General features: G+C 44.1%; 2 protein-coding genes across 3 annotated transcripts; both read left to right on the forward strand.

Annotated features, from left to right (window-relative positions):
• Window positions 1-7,465: 7,465 nt before the first annotated feature.
• On the forward strand, window positions 7,466-12,073 carry lrrc61 (leucine rich repeat containing 61). Of its 2 annotated transcripts, XM_056281236.1 has the most exons (9): window positions 7,466-7,599; window positions 9,400-9,495; window positions 9,581-9,727; window positions 9,835-9,895; window positions 10,313-10,398; window positions 10,483-10,548; window positions 10,657-10,725; window positions 10,971-11,096; window positions 11,231-12,072. In XM_056281236.1, the coding sequence occupies exons 1-9, from the start codon at window positions 7,572-7,574 to the stop codon at window positions 11,335-11,337; spliced, it is 786 nt and encodes a 261-aa protein (XP_056137211.1). In that variant the 5' UTR covers window positions 7,466-7,571; the 3' UTR covers window positions 11,338-12,072. The 2 variants fall into 2 exon arrangements, with proteins under 2 accessions (XP_056137211.1, XP_056137212.1); XM_056281237.1 differs by lacking the exons at window positions 9,835-9,895; window positions 10,313-10,398 and having other exon boundaries at window positions 11,231-12,073.
• Window positions 12,074-12,160: 87 nt separating this feature from the next.
• idh3a (isocitrate dehydrogenase (NAD(+)) 3 catalytic subunit alpha) lies at window positions 12,161-20,166 on the forward strand. The gene is made up of 11 exons (XM_056281235.1): window positions 12,161-12,550; window positions 15,488-15,550; window positions 15,760-15,843; window positions 16,148-16,262; window positions 16,658-16,845; window positions 17,478-17,611; window positions 17,696-17,798; window positions 17,969-18,033; window positions 18,355-18,439; window positions 18,658-18,810; window positions 19,711-20,166. The coding sequence occupies exons 1-11, from the start codon at window positions 12,524-12,526 to the stop codon at window positions 19,792-19,794; spliced, it is 1,101 nt and encodes a 366-aa protein (XP_056137210.1). The 5' UTR covers window positions 12,161-12,523; the 3' UTR covers window positions 19,795-20,166.
• The last annotated feature ends 676 nt before the right edge of the window (window positions 20,167-20,842 follow it).

Here is a 20,842-nt window from a genome sequence, read left to right on the forward strand (position 1 = left end):
GCTCCGAAACAGCTTTTTTTTTTACTACTTTTATCAATCCCCATGGGGCAATTCTTTCTCTGCATTGAACCCATCCTAGCTGTGTAGCTAGGAGCAGTGGGCGGCCGCTAGTGCAGCGCCCGGGGACCAACTCCAGTTGGTCTCGCCATGCCTCGGTCAGGGGCACAGACAGGAGTATTATTAACCCTAACACGCATGTCTTTTTGATGGTGGGGGAAACCGGATCACCCGGAGAAATCCCGCCGCAGACACGGGGAGAACATGCAAACTCCACACAGAGCGTCCTGTGTGTGTGGGCTGACCCCCTCTCCTCCTCACCAAGGTTGGACAACCCCAGGGTTCGAACCCAGGACCTTCTTGCTGTGAGGCGACAGAGCTAACCACTGCGCCGCCAAGCAACCGGGCTTCTGAACGACGCGCAGTGAAGACACTAAACCTGTTGCCGGACTGACTGGTACTGACCTATGGTCTTCGGGACACGCTACTGCTGCTCCTGTTAGGGGTCGCCACTGCGGATCACCAGTTTACACACACACACACAGTCTGGCATACACAAACACACACAAATATGCAAACAACTACACACACATATGCACATTTATTAAGGCAGGGCCCACACACACTGCACCTTCCACACACCGCACACTATTCACTATTATCACTGCTTTTTATTTTATCTTACTGTTATTTTATTGCCGTTGTTGCTGCAATGTTGAGGAGCCCAAACACAAGAATTTCACCCTCTTATTCTTGTATAACGGGATGCAACAATAAAGGATCTCGACTCTTGAAGTCTGCAGTGCCTTCGAAGCAAAAGAGCATGCTGGGTTCGTGGGGGGGGTGGGGGGGTTACAGTTCTCATATTTGCCCATGATTGGGCGACTCTCTTTGGTTTCCACAGCACATTTCTTGACTCGGTGTTCAGCCGCTGTCAGCCCTGCAGACCATACCCTGGCCATGTTCAGAAACAACCTGTCACGAAAAAAAAAAAAAAAAAACATCAACGCAAAAACCAACCGGCCAACAAACCCGAGACCAGACTGCAAGAGACCGGAGGTCCTCGATGTGCAGCGAGGCTGCGCGTTACATGGAGGTCTGCAAATCAGACCCAGACGCTGGCCTGCTTTTATGCAGATAATCACCCGATCCGTAACTGGATTGTCTTCTTGGCCTGCAGCACTCTCCTCTGTCTGCTTTTAATTTCTTAAAAGTTGCCATTCAATCGCCCCACCGTGACAACTGTTAACAGAAGCTCCTGAAACACGAGAGCCATTGGTCGACCCAATTAAGAGGGAAACGTCGGGAATATGTTTTATTTATGCCCGTCTTCACGGGGATGAAAGACAAGCGGGGAAAAGCGATGCTTCCTGAACAGTCGTGACATTTGGCGTATTCAGCAAATGCGGACGTGATGTTTCTCGCTCAGTGTTCGAGTTGCAAACACAGCGGCGTGGGGTGCAGTATGAAACTCGAGAGGTGCGGAGAGTAAATAACACCGGGGCAAGAAGGTCAGAAGGACTGAGTCGTCCAATGGTTGCGGTAAGATGCTCGGCCGTCGCAAGATGGAGCCCGCTAAGTCTTCACGAGGGCTGGAAGAGTTGTGCAAACAAAACAGCATGGGTATTTCAGAAAGACAAAAATGTTCTCATTGAATAATGACAGAGGCCATAGATTGTAACTCTACTTTTTACAGAACCAATGCAGGTCAGGACAGGTCACTTGTAATAATCGATTTAGTATTTATGTCTTTATGCATGCTCAATGGCGGCTGTTATATGGTTTGGAGACAGTGGCACTGACGAAAAGACAGGAGGTGGAGCTGGAGGTGGCAGAGTTGAAGATGCTAAGATTTTCACTGGGAGTAACGAAGAAGGACAGGATTAGGAACGATTATATTAGAGGGACCGCTCAGGTTGGACGGTTTGGAGACAAAGCAAGAGAGGCAAGATTGAGATGGCTTGGACATGTGTGGAGGAGAGATGCTGAGTATATTGGGAGAAGGATGGTGAATATGGAGCTGCCAGGGAAGAGGAGAAGAGGAAGGCCAAAGAGGAGGTTTATGGATGTGGTGAGGGAAGACATGCAGGTGGCTGGTGTGACAGAGGAAGATGCAGAAGACAGGAAGAGATGGAAACGGATGATCCGCTGTGGCGACCCCTAACGGGAGCAGCCGAAAGTAGTAGTAGTAGCATGCTCAATGGCGGCACAGTGGCGCGGTGGTTAGTGCGGTCGCCTCACAGCAAGAAGGTCCAGGGTTCGAGCCCCGGGGTAGTCCAACCTTGGGGGTCGTCCCGGGTCGTCCTCTGTGTGGAGTTTGCATGTTCTCCTCGTGTCTGCGTGGGTTTCCTCCGGGGGCTCCGGTTTCCTCCCACAGTCCAAAGACATGTAGGTCAGGTGAATTGGCCCTACTGAATTGTCCCTAGGTATGAATGTGTGTGTGTGTATTACGGTGACCAGATTTTCAAAATCCCAAACTGGGACCCTAAAAGGTGTACCATGCATGCGCTCACAAGCTTGTCTGTCTCACCGGACATGATACATTGAAGGATTTTTATCCCCTCCCACCAAAAAAAAGACAGGCCAGAGTAGCCGGGACTCAGGACACCCAGCTTGAAACCGGGACAATCCTGGACAAACCGGGACGTCTGGTCACCCTAGTATGTATGTCGGCCCTGTGTGATGGCCTGGCGGCCTGTCCAGGGTGTCTCCCCGCCTGCTGCCCAATGACTGCTGGGATAGGCTCCAGCATCCCCGCCACCCTGAGAGCAGGATAAGCGGTTCGGATAATGGATGGATGCTCAATAATCCAGGTAGGGAAACATCAGAAAGTTGAATCAGTTCATCCGGACACCACGTTTACTGCCAGATACGTTTGATCACTCATGTTAAGTGACCTCTTGAGTCTCAACTGACTGCAGGTATCCATCCCCCAATCCTCTGTGAACTATTCTCCAGTCCTCCTTCACAAGGGATTGGAGATACCTGCAGTCAGTTTAGACTGCAGATGTAGCATGCATCAAGACACTGCTAACCACCCACTGGGCCACCGTGCTGCTCACCGTGGTTTCCTGCATTTTATTATCGTTATTAATCATAATAGTGTAGTGGGAGACCTCGTGGTGTTATCATCTGTCACTTCATTCCAGGTGATGTTTTGTGACAAACTGAAACCACTGCAGAGGATTTGAACCATAAACTGTGTCTACCCAGAAGACAATTGGTTTAGTTCTAGTTACCCCCCCCTCCCCAACAGGGAACCATTTTCAGAGGTTCTGTGTAGGCCAGCCAGTGACCAAAAAGTCCTGCTTCTCCTCTAAAGGAGGAAGGAGAACAATATGATCACTGGAGGATTTACTATTTTGAAAACCATCACCTCACCAGGTTAGTTATCGTGGACAACAACGTTGTGAGAGAGGAATGAGATCGGGGAACATCGAGCTATTCACTAAAGTGCTCCGTTAAAACAGTCAGGGGCATTTGTGGGCAGTTAGTCCATGTGGACATTTTGTGTAGCACAATGGGCAGAGACCATGAACCAAAACACCAGGAAGAAAAGAAAAAGCCGCCGCTTTATTTTGTCATTGTACAGGTTACAGTGAATTTGTTCTCTGCATTTAAGCCATCCTATTGTATAGAGGAGCAGTGGGCAGCTGCAGCGCCCGGGGACCAACTCCAGTTCTCCCTTCCATTGCCTTGCTCAGGGGCACGGGCAGGAGTATTAACCCTAACGTGCGCGTCTTTTTGATGGTGGGAGGAAACCGGAGCACCCGGAGGAAACCCACGCAGACCCGCGGGGAACATGCAAACTCCACACAGAAAGGACCCGGGACTTCCTGGGGTTTGAACCCAGCCAGGACCTTCTTGTTGTGAGGCAACAGTGATGACCACTGGGTGTGACTGGCCCTTACACACTTCACTCACATTTCAACATGTATAATCTAATGGTCAAGGAAATTGGCCAGACAGGGGTCATAACTAGCTCAGGACTTTTTTTTTTTGGATGTGTGACTTTACTTACTTAAGGATTTCTTTTCGTGTGAAAAAAGTGCAGTCCTGTAGGGAGAGGGGGAAAAAAGAACGTCAAAAAATGACCATAAACTGCAAAAAAATGACAGAAAGACCAAATACAGTGTTGCTTAAAAACTAGAAAACACGTGATAATTGCACACGTTTGACTATACGTAAGGCAAGGGACCGTGCATGATCTGGTGTTGTCTGTGCAAGTCGATACTATGACCGGCAGCTGGCACACATACGTGACGCCACACGCACTACTGATAGAACCCCGTCTTCAACTTCCCACCGTGTAAACCCTGCCACACAGTGTGAAAAGCAGAGCTTAGCCTGCTAGCCAAAGGAGATGGCTTCGTTAGCCAGATATTTAGCTCTAATCCACCCCTTCAACTGGTGCAAGCCAGTTTATGCAAGAGCAACGCTGGGGATTTCTACAGGACTAATAACGCAACCTTAGAGGTTGTACACATTTGCTTATGAGCACTTTTAACCACCCTGTAGTTTTTCAATATTAAGATTCCAAGGTTTTGAGAAATGTAAGAGCAAGTCACTAAATGCAGCACTACGTCTACTAAGAGGGCGCTTTGGGTAATCGACTCTCACACATAACTAGTCTGTACTGTAGTCTTCATGTTGCATGACATTATAAGATTGGACTACACAATGTAAGGTGTAGTTTGTGCAGTACCATGCGGTCCTAGATCTGGTCCATGAGCTGGGAACTGCTTGATGAACCAGCCAAACAGTCAAGCTCTATCAGACAAGAATGAGACGATTTTTGAGTACAGCCCTTTTGTTCGTTCTGCACAAAAGAGCTAGGTCGACAGATGTAGACGACATCGACACGTGAACTAATCTCCACTGAGATTAGCGGAGGACACCCTTCCTCACTATGTCCATGCCCCGTGTACATCCCTCTCCAGTCTGCTGAATCTATTTCTATAATTCTAAACAGTGGAAGGTGTTCCTCTAAGGGCTGTCAAGTAACCGGAGAAGCTCTGGAGTTCTAAATTATCTTCTGAGGGTAGAGTTTCAAGGCATGCTATCACACCAGCTCGGCATCAATTATTAAGTCACACCTAATCACATGATAAACCCTTGCGGACGAAGATGACGTTTCTTCAGGTAACAAACAGGGTCTACTGTTGCAGGGAACAAAAAGTTAGGCCCTGTCACATGTTGGGGAAAGAAAAAGACTAGAAGATCCTCTGGTTTATAGTGAACTCGAAACTCAGCTTCCGAGATATGCGTGAGTCAAAAACACTGACATGGGTAAATTGTCTGACTGTAAACGAGGCCTTGAGTTGACCGTGAATCATCCGTCTTGCAACAAACTAAGTTAAACCAACAAACACAGTTTTACCAGTCAATTTGTTCTTACTAGCATCTGTCCACCTCAAGCACCATGTGATGTACAATTATGACCGCCATCATCGTAAATAATCAGTGCAAACTGCTTTAAACTCCCATCCATGCAAGCGAGGCAGGACTGTAACCGCTGGAGGATATCTGGAAGGATCGAACAGGAGTGATTATCACTGTGACCTTCCTCACTGTGAGCATGGGCTTGGGCAGCCTTTCTGCCCCCCTAATGTACTTTGGACTTACGGCTCTCGGCTAGTTGACGATAAAACTCATCATGCTGTGTACCACGCAGGCTAAGCTGTGGAGTGGGAAAATGCACACGCCGCACTTTTACTTTCCCTTCTCTCGGCCCGTCGTCGGCGCTAATATTTCAATCAGTTGGCCAAACTGGTTTGATTCTCTTAAGATTTAACACAGAGGCTAAATTCACTTTCATTGATGTGTGCCGATGGAGAAACAACGTAAGAGCCACTGTTTACATGCATTCATTTTTTTTCCGATCGGGGTGAATGCCATCATGACATAACATGCTGTTTTGGTTTTGTGACCAAATCTGGAGTAATGAGGGTAAACAATATGCAGACCTACCTGATATGCGTCCAGCTGCTCGTCGGTGAATATGGTTTGTTTATTACCCATCTTAACTGAGCAATATTTCTTGTGCTCACACTCATTACACTGGAAGTCCGACGCGTCCTCTCCTGAGTAGTATAGGCATGGGGGGGGGCAGGGGGGGGGATAACGTTGACGGGCTCTGCAGAGAAGGCAGCAACTTTTCCAAGGCTTTAACGGCCGGAAGATGCGTTGACACCTGACGTGGGACACGGACCCAAAAAAAAAAAGGGGAGGGGGGAGAGCTGGAAAAGAAAACGCGTTTTAAGCCATCGTAGCAAACCGAGCCCGGGTCCGTTTCAGCACCGGCTGCTGTCCACTGCGCTCCTTCCCACAGCCGCGCCGACCTCTGCCAGGTGACGTCACTAAAGACGTGCGACGTCAGAGCCTTTTCAAATCTTCCTTAGAACTCTCGTCAGCGAGAATCGCGACACGATACTGTCACTAATACATCGGATTTTAACATTGTGCGCCTGTAAATATATATATATATATATATATATATATATATATAGAGAGAGAGAGAGAGAGAGAGAGAGAGAGAGAGAGAGAGAGAGAGAGAGAGAGAGAGAGAGAGAGTAGACATATATGTATCACTCATATATTTTCGTAATGTGTGTGTGTGTGGTGTTAGTGTGCGTGTGTGTGTGTGTGTGTGTTAGTTAGTGTAGATAGCGGGACCGAAAACTAAAGCACTTATGACCCTAATTCTTTTTGGAGGTGGTTGGTATTGTCCCGGAGAGTACGGGGGAAAATCCCAGAAAAATAAAATTATGCATAATTATGCAAAATATGCGTTTTTCTAAAAACGGCTAAAAACCACTTTTCTCGGCATTTCAGATGATTCTGAGCATTTGGGGGGGAGGGAGTTGGAGTGGGGGTTTAGGGGCAGGGGGGAAGGCGGTTAGCTGGCAGGATGAAGAGGAGGCAGATTTAGACGGGTGGATAACCAAACCGCTACATTGTAGCGGGGTTCCTACACGTTGCTTGTTCCGCTGCCACCAACTGAGCTTACTGTCTCTCTAATAACATCTTGTTGCCATGGCAACAAGATGTTATTTCGTTGTTGTCATGGCAACCTCAGCCACGTTTTGGGCATAGCGGTTAAAATATCGTCTAAAAACCGACAGGAGGCGAATGTACTTTTTAAATGTGTGAATCGCGACTCTTGTCATTTGCGTTTGCATGCGGAGTCAAAGAAAAGAAAAAAAAATCCAACCACATTAAAACTTTTTTACGAGACGGGGGAAACCTGTTGCACGACGGAAACCATCCAGCGCCTTATTATAAACCCCCCCCCCCAACCCCCCCGACACAGCGAAGCGACGTGCGGCGAGGGCGTCGTCCGTCTCACCCCTCCCCGTCTCACCCCCACCTGCGCGCGGCGCGGCAGCGCGTCAGTACCGTCAGCGGGTCCTGCACAAAGTACCAATTTACACCCTCCCCCCCACACCCCCCCACTCCCCCCCACCCCCAAACAATCGCCGTCTGGGGCAAGTCACTGCATTGGTTAAAACGGGTCACGCCGCTCTTCCTTGGTTACCTACTAGGTAGGCTACTAGGCAGCCTGGTTGCTAAGGATGGACTCCAAGCGAGACAAAGAACAAGGTAAGCGGCGATGGACGGATCGCTCGTTGCTACGCCGACACAACAGTTTAAGCTAGCGGTTAGCCCCGCGTCGGCTCATGGACGTCGGTCCTTTTTTTTCACACAGCGTCAGAATCCGAGACAAATGGTGTCTTTTTTTCTCTCTCTTTCAATAACCCATCCACTTGCTTTTCACTGAGGAGAAAAAACACACACAAAAAAACACGGCCACGTAACCAGGCTCGCTGCCTTGGCGTCAGCGCATTAGCCGGGGCGATAGTTAGCTCTCGAGTGAACATAATGGAAGGCGGTTGTTTTCCTGCCCGGTGCGGGATTCGATATGGTTTGTGCCGCGCCACAAGGCGACGTCGCTAACCGCTCGGCTAAAGGGTCGGACCCGTTAGCTAGGGGGCTAACGCGTCTTATTAGTAGTTTACCGTAACTAACCGTTAAGCTAACGCCGCCGTCCGCCTCCTGCGTGGCGGACTGACGCGGGCACCGGCCGGCTGCAGGTGGGTTGAGACGGGGCTTCTACGCGCTGCTGGTCAACTCCAGCCACTCCCTGCGTTAGCTGCCGTGTGACGGCGCTACTACGGCACCGGGCTGCAGAACCGAGTCCATCACAAAGTTAGTTAAATGACCCATCTTGCTAAAATGAGGGAGGGGGGGCATAAAATGATTTTAATTTCAATACCTTTGATTAACCTGCAACCAACGTGTTGGTCTAATTCAGTGTTTCTCAACCGGGGGTCCGCGGACCCCTAGTGGTCCGTGGTGTAATTGCAAGGGGTCCGTGAAAATAAAATATCTTTAAAAAAAGATCCTGACATTTATAGAAATAGGATTATTTGACTCAAATGTGACTGAGACCTTTATCTACCTAAATTATAAAGGGTAACAGGAATTTTTTCTCTAATTACATTTGTTTCACAAGTGTAATTTATTGTATTTTAATAAGAGATCTCGCTCCCGTTTGCATTGTTAAAAGTTACTGCATAAAAATTCTGTTGTTACATATATCTGAAAGTTACTGAATACATATTCTGTTTTGTTACATATATCTGAAAGTTACTGAATACATATTCTGTTTTGTTACATATATCTGAAAGTTACTGAATACATATTCTGTTCTGTTACATATATCTGAAAGTTACTGCATAAGAATTCTGTTTTGTTAACTATATCTAAGTTACAACTGAAAGCTCTTATTTTTGCCCCAAAGAGTGAATAAATGCTATAATGCAATTTAAAATGCAGTTTCTACTGTTTCTATCAAATTGCAACCCCCCTCCCCCAAGATCAGGTGGAGGGGTCCTCAGGGTAGATCAAAAATACACAGGGGGTCCAGGACCCCAAAAAGGTTGAGAACCACTGGTCTAATTAATATGCAACCCTGTTCCAAGGATTCAGGCTGGCAGTATTTCTGATAAGCTCATGTGACACTACATGCTGAAAGTTTTGGACAGATTGAGTTGGGACGAAATGATCCCCAGTATAGCTCCCGAGGTAAACATCCCAAGCACACAAAAACAACAACAGTCAGGGCCATCAGACCACCTCATTAGGAGCCTGCAGAGAAAACCCCTATGATCTGCTAGATCTGGAATTTGTGGCCTATTTAGTTGAGATAAAGCCTAGTCTTCATAGATGACTTCATAGCTCCTCTTCTTGTTCTTTTGTAATCAGGAAAGACTGTTCTTGGCCCTTGCTGCGGCAGTGACGCACAACCGTGGAGTGTGTGACCGAGTTATGCATATAAGAGTAGACAGGTGAACTTGTGCTCTGCTCTGCACTGCTCTCTCAGCTCTCCTTTTATTTCAGATGCAGACTTTGAGAAGATAACCGCTTTGCTGCTTAAGTCACGCACAGGCGAATTTGATCTGGAGTCGATTTTGTTTCTCAAATGTAGAGGTCTTGGTAAGCTGAAATCAATATTTTAAAATAACATTGTTCTTTAAAAAGGGTGTTGTTTTTCAGATATTTAATGAGTGTCTTTTCACAGGAATATATGATCTCGGATGTATTGGGGAGTGCATAAATTTGGAAAGATTGGACCTTTCTGGAAATAACATCACCAGTTTAGCTCCTCTTGCATCTCTGCGACTGCTAGCTGTACTCAATTTGTCTGCCAATAGAATTTCTACTTTGGGTAAGAATTCATGTTACTTTTTTATTTTGTCTGAATTTAGAGCTTACAAAAGAGGTCTTGCTTTGTTGACTAAAAATTTATATTTTGAATTGCTTTGCCAATTTCAGAACCCCTCTCCGGTTGTGACAGTTTACAAAGTTTAAATGTGGCTGGTAATAACATATCCAGGTATCACTTTATAATCCATTTCCAAGTACATACTTAGATTGTTACTATGCAATGTGAATTTATTAATGCAAAGAATCATCCCCCAATTTACCATACAAGCTACTACATCAGTTGACATAGTCAAATATAATAATGGTCTACAACTGTACCTGTGATTGTTTCTTCATGTGAAATATTTCAACTGTTATTTTTCAAGTCAAGTTTATGTTATTGCCCAAAATCACAAATTTGTCCCAGAGGGCCTTAGAATCACAACTATAATCAGTACAATGTACGACACCCCCTATCCTTAGACTCAACTCGGATGAGGAAAAACTCCGTCAGAAAAACCTTATTAGAAAAAAAAAAACGGGAGAAATCTCAAGAAGAGCAAAACTATTAAACATTCTCAAAATGAATTAATATGTCTCTCTACAGTATTGAAAACATCCACTGTCTTCAATCTTTGAGAAAGCTTGAGAATATACGACTTAAAGACAACACATATAATTATACCAACCCAGGTAAATGATTGTTGCATTTTTTTAAATAAAAATGCCGACAGGAAATCTGGTTACGTGAGATTATGACAACCTGTCTTGTTTCAGTTTGCAGGAGTGCATCCTATAGAAATATACTTTTAGAGATGTTCCCTCATATCAAGGTGCTGGACGGTAAGATATTTTTGCATGCATTTATTTCCAGACGCACGAGTAATGCTTCTGTCACCTCGACTACGTATTGAATTTTAGGCATACTTTTTTGTTTCTTTTCAATTGTAGGTGAAAGAGTGGTTGGACGCGGGAGTGACTTGTACCAACTTTGCAAAGACATTGATGATACCATCAAAGGTGCAGTATTCCAGTGTACTGTGACTGATGTTACATGCTACATTTCAGTATATTTCAGTAGATTAAGTTATGATGTAACTTATTCTTGCTCCATACACAAATTTGTAATGTCTTCTCTGGCATATCTGTGATGTGGTTGTTTTGTTTGCCTGAATTTGAATAAAATTTCCCTTGGTCAAATACTAGATATTATGGAACGGTAATGTGACAGAGCAAAAGATTAAACATTTTCTACCGATGTTTAGCTGGTTTATACAAGAACGGGCAACTTCCTGAACATCCTGATTGCAAGCCATGGGTGGATGATAGCTATTGGGAGATTAAGAGGACAAACAACGCAATTATTGAAGAAGCTTACAAGCAGTTCAGTGGTAAGAAGTCTTATTACGCCCAGGGCTAATTTATAAAGAAATGTTTTACCTTAAAGTAACCAGTTTTTAAATGTGAAGACTTTGCATATCACATCAAATCCTGTAATACTTGTTGTACTTCCTGCTCATCACAGATGTTCTTCATGAATGCAGACTCCTCAACAACAGAGCAACACATATGATTTCACAAACTGAAAGATCTCTAAGTCTGAAGAAGCAACCAAAGCAGTATGCTGTCTGAAATGGGCTATTTGGAAACATTTGTGTGTGGCATTTCTTTTTGTGATATCCAGACAATACGATATGCTCGATGTACTGTAGAATTTCTTAAAACTGCTATGCTATATCCAAATGCTTGACTGAGCATCATTGCTAGACACTCACATGCTCAGTGTTGCATAGTGAGACATCTATAGAAGTTACCTTTCTGTCCTACTATGCATTAGGCTTTGGGAAAGATACAACTGTGGTTTCCAGCCTTTATCCATAGTGACATCCCTCAGGCTGCTTTAAAGATGTGTTTACTTGAACAGTGTACATCCTGCACTGCGCTGTAGCCTGCATATATATGCTGACAGCTATGCTGCTTTAAATTTTTTATAAGTTTTCAGTAATTTTTAAATTTTCCATTTTGCATTGCTGGATTATTTTGGGAATTTATCTACTGTAAACTTTGCTTTGGAAGCTGAACTTTTTTGCAAAGAGCGATTGAAGATTTGTCTTAGTTGTTTTTACTTGTTTTCTATCATAAAGCTTATTGCTGGTATTGCCATCAGCACGTGGAAAATACAGTGCTCATGAGATGTACTATATTTAAGTTCGTATATATTAAATCTTACACCATTTGTGCAGTATATTTTGGGAGAACTGGATACAACCTCCACTCCAGTGGTATTGAGATCAGCCAAGCCAGCTGGTGTATTAAAGACTCGATCACTGTGCAAATAAGTGATGGAACAAAATCTGTAATTTTCAGGACCGACTCTTGTATACCCTTATTTTCCTTTGTATGTTACCTATCTGCCGTATGTGGCGCATTGTGAGACGTTCAGATGGGACGGGGAATGTGCAGAGCAAACCCTACACGCTATTTGGTTGCTTCCCCCTAGTGGTGAAAAAGAAAATAGCAGTTTGGTGGAACCGACGGCTGTTGGCAAGCGCCACCTGCAGCGGAAGAGCGGCTCTCTAATGCGCGACGTCAGAAACGGCGGAACCATCCGGAGATTTGACTTTGAAGAGAACTACAACAATGTTCCTCTTATGATGCCGGATGCCAAAACAAGCGACCGTCTTGCGCTGTTTAACCCCCTTGCGGCGAAACAGTAGAAGCGCAACGGTGTAAAGCGAAGGGCTCCTCCCGTCCTCGAAGCGCCGCGGTGCTCGTCCCTCTTGCGGCTTTGATTCCGTGCCCGACGTTGCGTGCTAGGATGGCCGGCAACGCATGGAGGTCAACGGTGAGCTACAGACGTGTTTCGCAGCGGGTCGGTGAGCTCGGCGGTCCGTCTCGGCGACCGACGCCAGCGTAGATTCGAGTTACAGACGGTTAGGTCGTGACGGGGAGGCTGTGACGAGTCCTTTCGGCCGTTGGCTTTCAACGTCCTCCAGCCGGGCGCCGCAAACGGAAGGCTAGCTAGCTAAACGCGTGTGCCTGCTGTAGCTATGGCAACGTACCCCTGCGTGGTAACGGTTAGCATGTTAATATGTTAGCTACGCAGCAGTTTACAGCCGTTAAGCGTTAATCCAAATCGGACGTCATCCTAAATCGGAGCGTGTAGAGCTTGGTATGGTGATAAACGTCGAGCCTCCCTTTTAATTCTACGGGTAACCTTGGCTCGCGCCAAGTCCTCTGATCCCAGCCGGTTTTGCTAGCGTTAGCTTGGTTGAACGTAGTTGTAAACTACTGATAGGACACGTTAGCCCCTAGCTAGCCCCTGACCCTTTAGCCGAGCGGGTAGCGACGTTGCCTTGTGGTGCAGTGCACCCCGTATCGAATCCCGCACCAGGCAAGAACATTACCGGTTACATTGGTGGCAGCGGTGGGATCCGGAAGCGTGCAGATCTTATTAGTAGTTTACATAGTTAATAACCTAGGGGCCAGCAGAGGTGGCAAAACCCGGTCCAGAAAGTGAAAACCCTAACCGTGTCTTTACTCTATCCATGTGTTAAACCAGCTGATTTGGGGAAACTAGTCAGTGCAATCTGATGGTTTAGTACATGGGTGGAGCAAAGACACGGTTAGGGTTTTTACTTTCTGGACCGGGTTCTTCCACTTCTGGGGGCCAGCCCTGTGTTCCCTCAGCCCCCGCGGCTGTCGGTTAAGGTTAGTGTCGGGTAGACATGGAGGTTAAGTCAGGTTAGGTTACGTTTAGGTAAGTTCATTGAAATGGGGGTTTGGGGGGTACTTGGGGCTGAGGGGACCATAAGACGCGCTCCCCCAGCCTTTGTTAGGCTAAAATCGCTTAACGCACCTTTGCCAGCTAATGTCATATAACTAATGTCAGACTTTCTTGTATATGCCCTGATTTAAAATCCACAGATTCTCAATCTACTGAGAAAATTGGGTGTATCGATCAATGACAAGAATAAAATCAACTCACACGAAGTAAGCAACGTCATTGGTTTGCTATTTAGGGAAACATAAATAAATAAATAGGCTAGCTGTACAAACACCCCCTCCTTAGTTTTTAGAGGGCAAATCTGCAACGGACATTTCGATTGGCTCTTCTGCTCTTTCAGTTCAGTGGAGCTGGATAGTTTTACAAGGGGACGAATCAGCATCAACCAGGGGCGGATCTACAGGGTGGCAACAGGGGTGGCAGCTGCCACCTCTGGGACACAGTCTTGCCACCCCATTTATAAATCAGATAATATGTTTTTAAAGTTTATTTTATGTACATGCATGGTGAAGGTCAATGAGACCCGCACCAAACTCATCTCTAACAGAAGTCGCCGATTTAGAATCCCCCTCCCCCTCACAGGCGCGGATCTACAGGGTGGCAAGGGGTGGCAGCTGCCACCTCTGGGACACAGTCTTGCCACCCCTTTGCTACCCCAGGAAAAAAATCTCTAGATCCACTACTGGCATCAACAAAACTTTGTTCCAGCCCTGAGCCTCATCTTTGCCACTGCTTGGAGCCAGCTTGTTATCTGACCATCTCTGCATACCCCCCCCCCCGTGGGCATATAAAATTACCTTTATCCATACGGGATACAAAGATACCCCCTGCCATCAGTCAGCATTGGCTATCTAACCTGCTAGCATGCTTAACACTGAGCGTTAATAAGCCAGATGAGACGCTATCCCCAGACAATGGATAGCAGGGTTCTTATTAACATGGGAAATAAAAACCTTCCCCCTTTCTCAATGTCCTTTACAGATCGGCCTTCACCCCCAATAACTCGGCTTTAGACACCGATCTATCATGCTCGATAGATCGGTGTTTCCTCCAGTTAAACACACTTCCATGTGCAAGAAGTCTACCTGGGCTGTCAGTCTCATTTTGCACGATCAGCTTCATTCTGTATGTTACTCTGTGTTACCCGAGCAACCCTTTGAGCAAGTGTTACTATTTCATCTCTATTTTGGATAACATGCATTTCAAGCTTCATAGCCATACTCTTAGGGTACATTATGATATTCTGCATTAAATGTAAAATTTTAAGATTCATCGTCCTTGGTTCATTCTATTTTTCAGCGTATACACTGCTTTAGTGAGCCGAGCACCAACACGGCAACTGTGAAACCAAAAAGCTTTTTTTTTTTTTTGACAACCTGTTTTAAAGCATGACTTTCTTTTTTTTAAATACATTTTAAAACACCTGTATTTGGAAATAGTGTAGCCATTATCCATCTTCAGCAATTAAATTGCTTTGGGCTTTGCATGAGCAAGCCACCTATTACTGAGCAAAAACAGCAAAGCGTGGTTTCATGTTCCCCGTTTGGCTTTTATACGTAGCTTTGATGATTTCATTGTTGAAGCACCTCACTGCTTGGTGCTTGGATGAATGACTTTATGTCTTTAGCTCACATAGATTAATATTAATTAGAAACCTGGTAATTGCAAAAAGTTGCATTTTTATACCCTAACATTCTATATGTGGACACTTTCTACAGAATCTAGCCTGTGTGGTGATAAATGGGGAATCGATACAGCCGGTGCACATGTGATATCCTATGCACCAGTATGGTCTAAATATAGTCCATGTGATTATTTACCTTCTATTATCTTGCTTCTTTTCACACAGCTCCATTCTTTTTGTGCGTGTATGTGTAGGATACTGGGCCAAGTTAGAACATTTGCTAGGCTAACTTTTAAAAAAATTGTAAGTATTCCTACTCGGCACCAACCAACCCTTTTCTCCAAATATCTGTGACCTGTTCTCTTTTTCAGGTGTCTCGGGTTGTTGGAGCTGTAAAGTCTGAGACTCCACGATCCAGGACATTCATCCGTGAGGTAAGTACCTGTTAAATGAGAAAATGTAAATGTAGGCATCCCCCTGTAAGGCTGACATTAATTGAAGACTGTTATTGTAAGAGTTCACCTCTACATGATCAAGAAAATGTATTTAATTTAGGCACCCCTCCCACGCCTCTCTCCAACTGGCAGGTGTCAGTTCAAACCTTTAATCAATGGATTATCTGTTTCTTTATTTTGCCGAACAGATGCAGACTGTTACTTTAATCCCTGGTGATGGAATTGGTCCGGAGATTTCTTCTGCTGTTATGAAGATATTTGAAGCTGCCAAAGTCAGTACTGACTTAGAAAGAAACTTACTTTTGTTTTCCTGCTACATTTAACTATATCGCTAGCCATTTTTAATATATTTTTGGATTTAAAAAAGGGTCTCTAACTGATGGCTAGTGACCTACATAAGTGGCATTAAGGTTACTAGCCACTGGCAGGGGGGTGGTTTTAATTTTCTATCTGTCAGACTACACTGTAGGACCTATTTTTATTGCATTGGTATTTGTGTTGAATTTAATTGGAGGAGGTGTAATATATACATATTATGGCGTGTTATCTAACCCGTATGTAATACTCTTGACATAGGCACCTATTCTGTGGGAAGAGAGAAATGTTACAGCAATCCAGGGGCCAGGCGGCAAGTGGATGATTCCACCTGATGCTAGAGACTCAATGGACAGAAGCAAGATTGGTCTCAAAGGTACGCCATGTTTTAGATTTAGTTTGTAATCATGAACTTGCCTCGACAGTTATTGTTAATAATGGCAGTGATACATACAGCAATCCATTTCCAGTGACAAGCTGCAATCCTCAGTATAACTGGGATATATATTATATGCTATAGTTCCATCCATTTTACCTGTAGAAATTTGGGAAACTACTTGGAATGATGAAAAAAACAACTATATACTATGTAAGACTGACACCCATGAATGCGCAAATGATCTGAATAACTGGCAAAAGCAGTACACAATGCAGGGCAGAAACAAATACTTGACCTGAGTCAAACTGCTATTAGTAAAGATTACAGGATCCTCAGGTGACTCATCTGCAAGCCAGTCATGTGAAATAAAACAAGGATCTTTAAATCTTCAGGTCCATTGAAGACACCAATCGCTGCTGGCCATCCTTCTATGAACCTACTGCTGAGAAAAACATTTGATCTCTACGCCAATGTGCGCCCCTGTGTGTCCATTGAGGGCTACAAGACCCCCTATACCGACGTGAACCTGGTCACCATACGGGAGAACACTGAGGGAGAATACAGTGGAATAGAACATGTGGTCAGAAATACTACCGCACATGTCTAGTTGTTACCTTTTATTGTACATCACAGTTCTTCTTCCACCTACCTTTTTTTTAATGTCTGCATGAAGGTAAAGATCTAGTATCTCCTCATCCTCATATCCGATGTTATAGGTTCCAGGAATTGTCTGAGTCCCTGGACCTTGTAAGATCTATGTGCCCCTGTCAGTCTTGTCTAATGAGCTCTAACTAGTGGTCCCTTAAGGTCATCTATTGCCATACCCATGCGGCATGCTATTCTCAGCCATTCTCTCGGCATCAGTGCTTGTTGGTAGTTCTTGGTTGTCTTGTTTCTCAAACAATGCAAGCAAAAGTTGAGTACCTGGGTTTTTTTGGGGATTTTTTTTTTCTCGAGACATGCAATGAATTCAAAGCAGCTCTTTTATCATCTCACCTACAATATTAGATGCATGCCCGTTACATTTTCTAAGAAATTGCTCTGCGTTAAGTTACTGTATATCTTCTCTCCATCTCAGCGCCAGCAGTTGTTTTACACGTTCTGCTTACTTGTTGTTTGGTGACTAGTGTGGCATTGTAATTTCTTCACATAATTCAAACTGGTTAGGAATGACTGCGATGCTTTTGGGGTTTTTTTTTTAATGTGTTTCAGATTGTTGATGGAGTTGTGCAGAGTATTAAGCTCATCACAGAGGACGCAAGCAGACGCATAGCGGAGTATGCCTTTGAGTATGCCAGAAATAACCAGAGGGCCAGTGTTACAGCTGTTCATAAGGCAAACATTATGTAAGCAGTATTCAAGATCACCTTTTGTCATTCTAAAGCTTTTTATTCTAGTTTTAACTATTTCTCTCAATTGATATTTTATAGGCGCATGTCAGATGGTCTTTTTCTACGGAAATGCAGAGAGGCAGCTGAAAAGTACAAAGATGTGAAATTCAGTGAGATGTACCTTGATACTGTGTGCCTTAATGTAAGTACCAAGTGCTAGTCTTGGATATAACTGATATATATATATATATATATGTGTGTGTGTGTGTGTGTGTCCAGCTATACGACAAGAAATGTTTTTGTCAAATATTTACCTATTTTTCGTTTTGATTAATGTTGGCACTGGTCATTTCCTTTTCATTTTCTGCACAGATGGTACAGGATCCCTCGGAGTTTGATGTACTAGTAATGCCCAATTTGTATGGCGACATCCTGAGGTAAATCCCTTTTTTTCCAAGTAACTACCAAAAGCCTTTTACATAGCTGACTTTGAATGATGTGCAAAGTAAAGGTGGAAATATGTCCAAATGAATAGCAATTATAACCGAACAGCTAGAACTAAAAATAAAATAAAGCAGAAGCTTGTCAGGTTAATGTTAATGATTATGAAACATAATTGACAAGAACTGGGATTCATTGGCACTCACTTCCACCATTACCAACTGCTTGTAGAAGCTCTCATTGAAACCGTCCATAAGTTGGGTAACATCATGGTATATTGGGAGGTGAGATTTACATGTCTACGTGTACACTGGCAGTGATCTTTGTGCTGGATTGATTGGAGGTCTTGGAGTGACTCCGAGTGGAAACATAGGTACAAATGGTGTTGCCATTTTTGAGTCGGTGAGTAAGGGATTTGTCTCTTCCCCTTTTCTCCTGCCCCACCATTCCATTCATCTCACATGATCCAAGTTAGCTTACCCAATAAAAATGTACCTTAGTCCACATTCAGCTCATTTAAATCCATCCCTGTTGTACCGATACGCCATCTTTCTAAAAATCGTAATGTTTTGACTTTAAACTGTGATGATGAACCACATTGCCCTTTTGTTTCCTGTCAGGTTCATGGAACTGCCCCAGATATAGCGGGAAAAGACATGGCCAATCCCACCGCTCTCCTGCTCAGTGCAGTTATGATGCTGCGGCACATGGGCCTGCATGATTATGGCAAGAAGATCGAATCCGCCTGCTATGACACCATTAGAGACAAAAGGGTAGATACCATTGCTTTCTCATCTGTAGTGACTAAGTCCTGTACTTTAGCTGCTGCTGGCCGCTAACTGGGCCGAATTATTTAGACGTTTACTCAGAAAAATTATATCTTGTTTTATTTTTTTGGGGTTTTTTTGGGACCCCCCCCCTTTTTTTTTTTTGTTCTCCCCAATTGTACTTGGCCAATTACCCCGCTCTTCTGAGTAGTCCCGATCGCTGTCCTACCCCCTCTGCCGATCCAGGGAGGGCTGCAGACTACCACGTCTCCTACGATACATGTGGAGTCGCCAGCCGCTTCTTTTCACCTGACAGTGAGGAGTTTCACCAGGGGGATGTAGCACGTGGGAGGATCACACCATTCCCCCCAGTTCACCCCCCCCAAATAGATGCCCCGACCAACCAGAGGCGCTAATGCAGCAACCATGACGCATACCCACATCTGGCTTCCCACCCGCAGACACGGCCAATTGTGTCTGTAGAGACACCCGACCAAGCCGGAGGCAACACGGGGATTCGAACCAGAAATCCGTGTTGGTAGACAACGGAATAGACAGCCATACCACCCGGACGCCCTTATAACCAGTTGTTACCAATAATTTATATCACAATGTGTTTATTTTCTTACCAGTGTCCATACTCCGTAGTGTCCGTCACTTCCAATAAGTTTTCAACACAAAGTTAAAACAAATTCAGCCATACTGTTTGCCTCTTTCCAGTTAGCAACACCTGTGATTACTGGTATGAACTTAAATTCTCTGTGGCCCGCCCCGGCCTTTACCACACACCACCTAGTGCTCGGAGGAATATTACACTTCAGCACAAATCAAATACATGGCTCCTACATCCTCTTCCTCTTAAGATGCTGACGCCTTCAAATCATGTGCTTATTGTCTCTCTTCAAGGTTCTCACAAAAGACTTGGGCGGAAACTCCAAGTGTTCAGAATTCACCTCAGCGATATGTGAAAGAATACAAGACATGGACTAAAGGGAAACTAACAGTTATGAAGCTACTACAAAGGTTTGGGTCTCTCTCCCTCCCATCATTTCTCAATGTATCTGATCATGTCTTTGACCAAACTGCAATATATGTACCTCTGTAAAGAGTCTGAAGAGTTGAAGCTCTGGAATGTTTTATTTGCTTCCTTCTGTAAACAAGAAAGCACTATCTTAAAACTCTTGAACAGTAGTTGCTGTACTTGTGAAATACAGATTCATCAACGGCCTAGTGCAATACAAGATGTTATCTATTTAAAGTGTAGGCTTATTGTTGGCCTCCATTCTAATATATAGAACATTTTATGTTCCATTGATTGTCTTAACCTGATTATGTTTTAATCATAATAATAAAACTGAAAATATGTTACAGTGAGTTTTCTCTTTAATTATCACCGATTTTCTTTTTGCAAATGTAACCATTGCTTAACATTTTAATCTGAAGTCGTCAATGCCAGACTGTTGATCACCTGTGACACTTAAAGTTATACAAGTCAAATAAGAAAGATGCTCAAAGTGTTTACTGGAATTGGCACATGGCCCATGAAATACTGTATATACAGTGTTGGGAGGGTTACTTTTAAAATGTATTCCGCTACAGATTACAGAATACATGTCATAAAATATAATTTGTAACGTATTCCGTTAGATTACTCAATGAGAGTAACGTATTCTAAATACTTTGGATTACTTTAATATTTTCTTACATTTTGTGTAACTGTATACTATGTAGCATTCACACAATACTACTTACTTGAGTAGACTGTTCTGTTTCTTCTATTGTATCAGCTGGCTGAATGCATTTGAGTCACCTTAAATATATATTAACAAAGGCTAGAAGAGTATGTAAACACATAAGATCTATGATTTTTTTTTATCTGGTAAAAAAAAAAAAAAGAAAAAAGAGAACTTTTCAATGTCCTTTTCTTTATTTCCATAGCTGTTAGAATGAAAAACCTTGGACAAAGATGAAAATATAGCACGCTGCTTTACTGAATTTACTGTTGGACTAACATTTAGGTTTCACTTTCACTGCATTT

The sequence above is a fragment of the Lampris incognitus genome, chromosome 6 (assembly GCF_029633865.1).
Source record: "Lampris incognitus isolate fLamInc1 chromosome 6, fLamInc1.hap2, whole genome shotgun sequence".
NCBI lineage: Eukaryota > Metazoa > Chordata > Actinopteri > Lampriformes > Lampridae > Lampris > Lampris incognitus.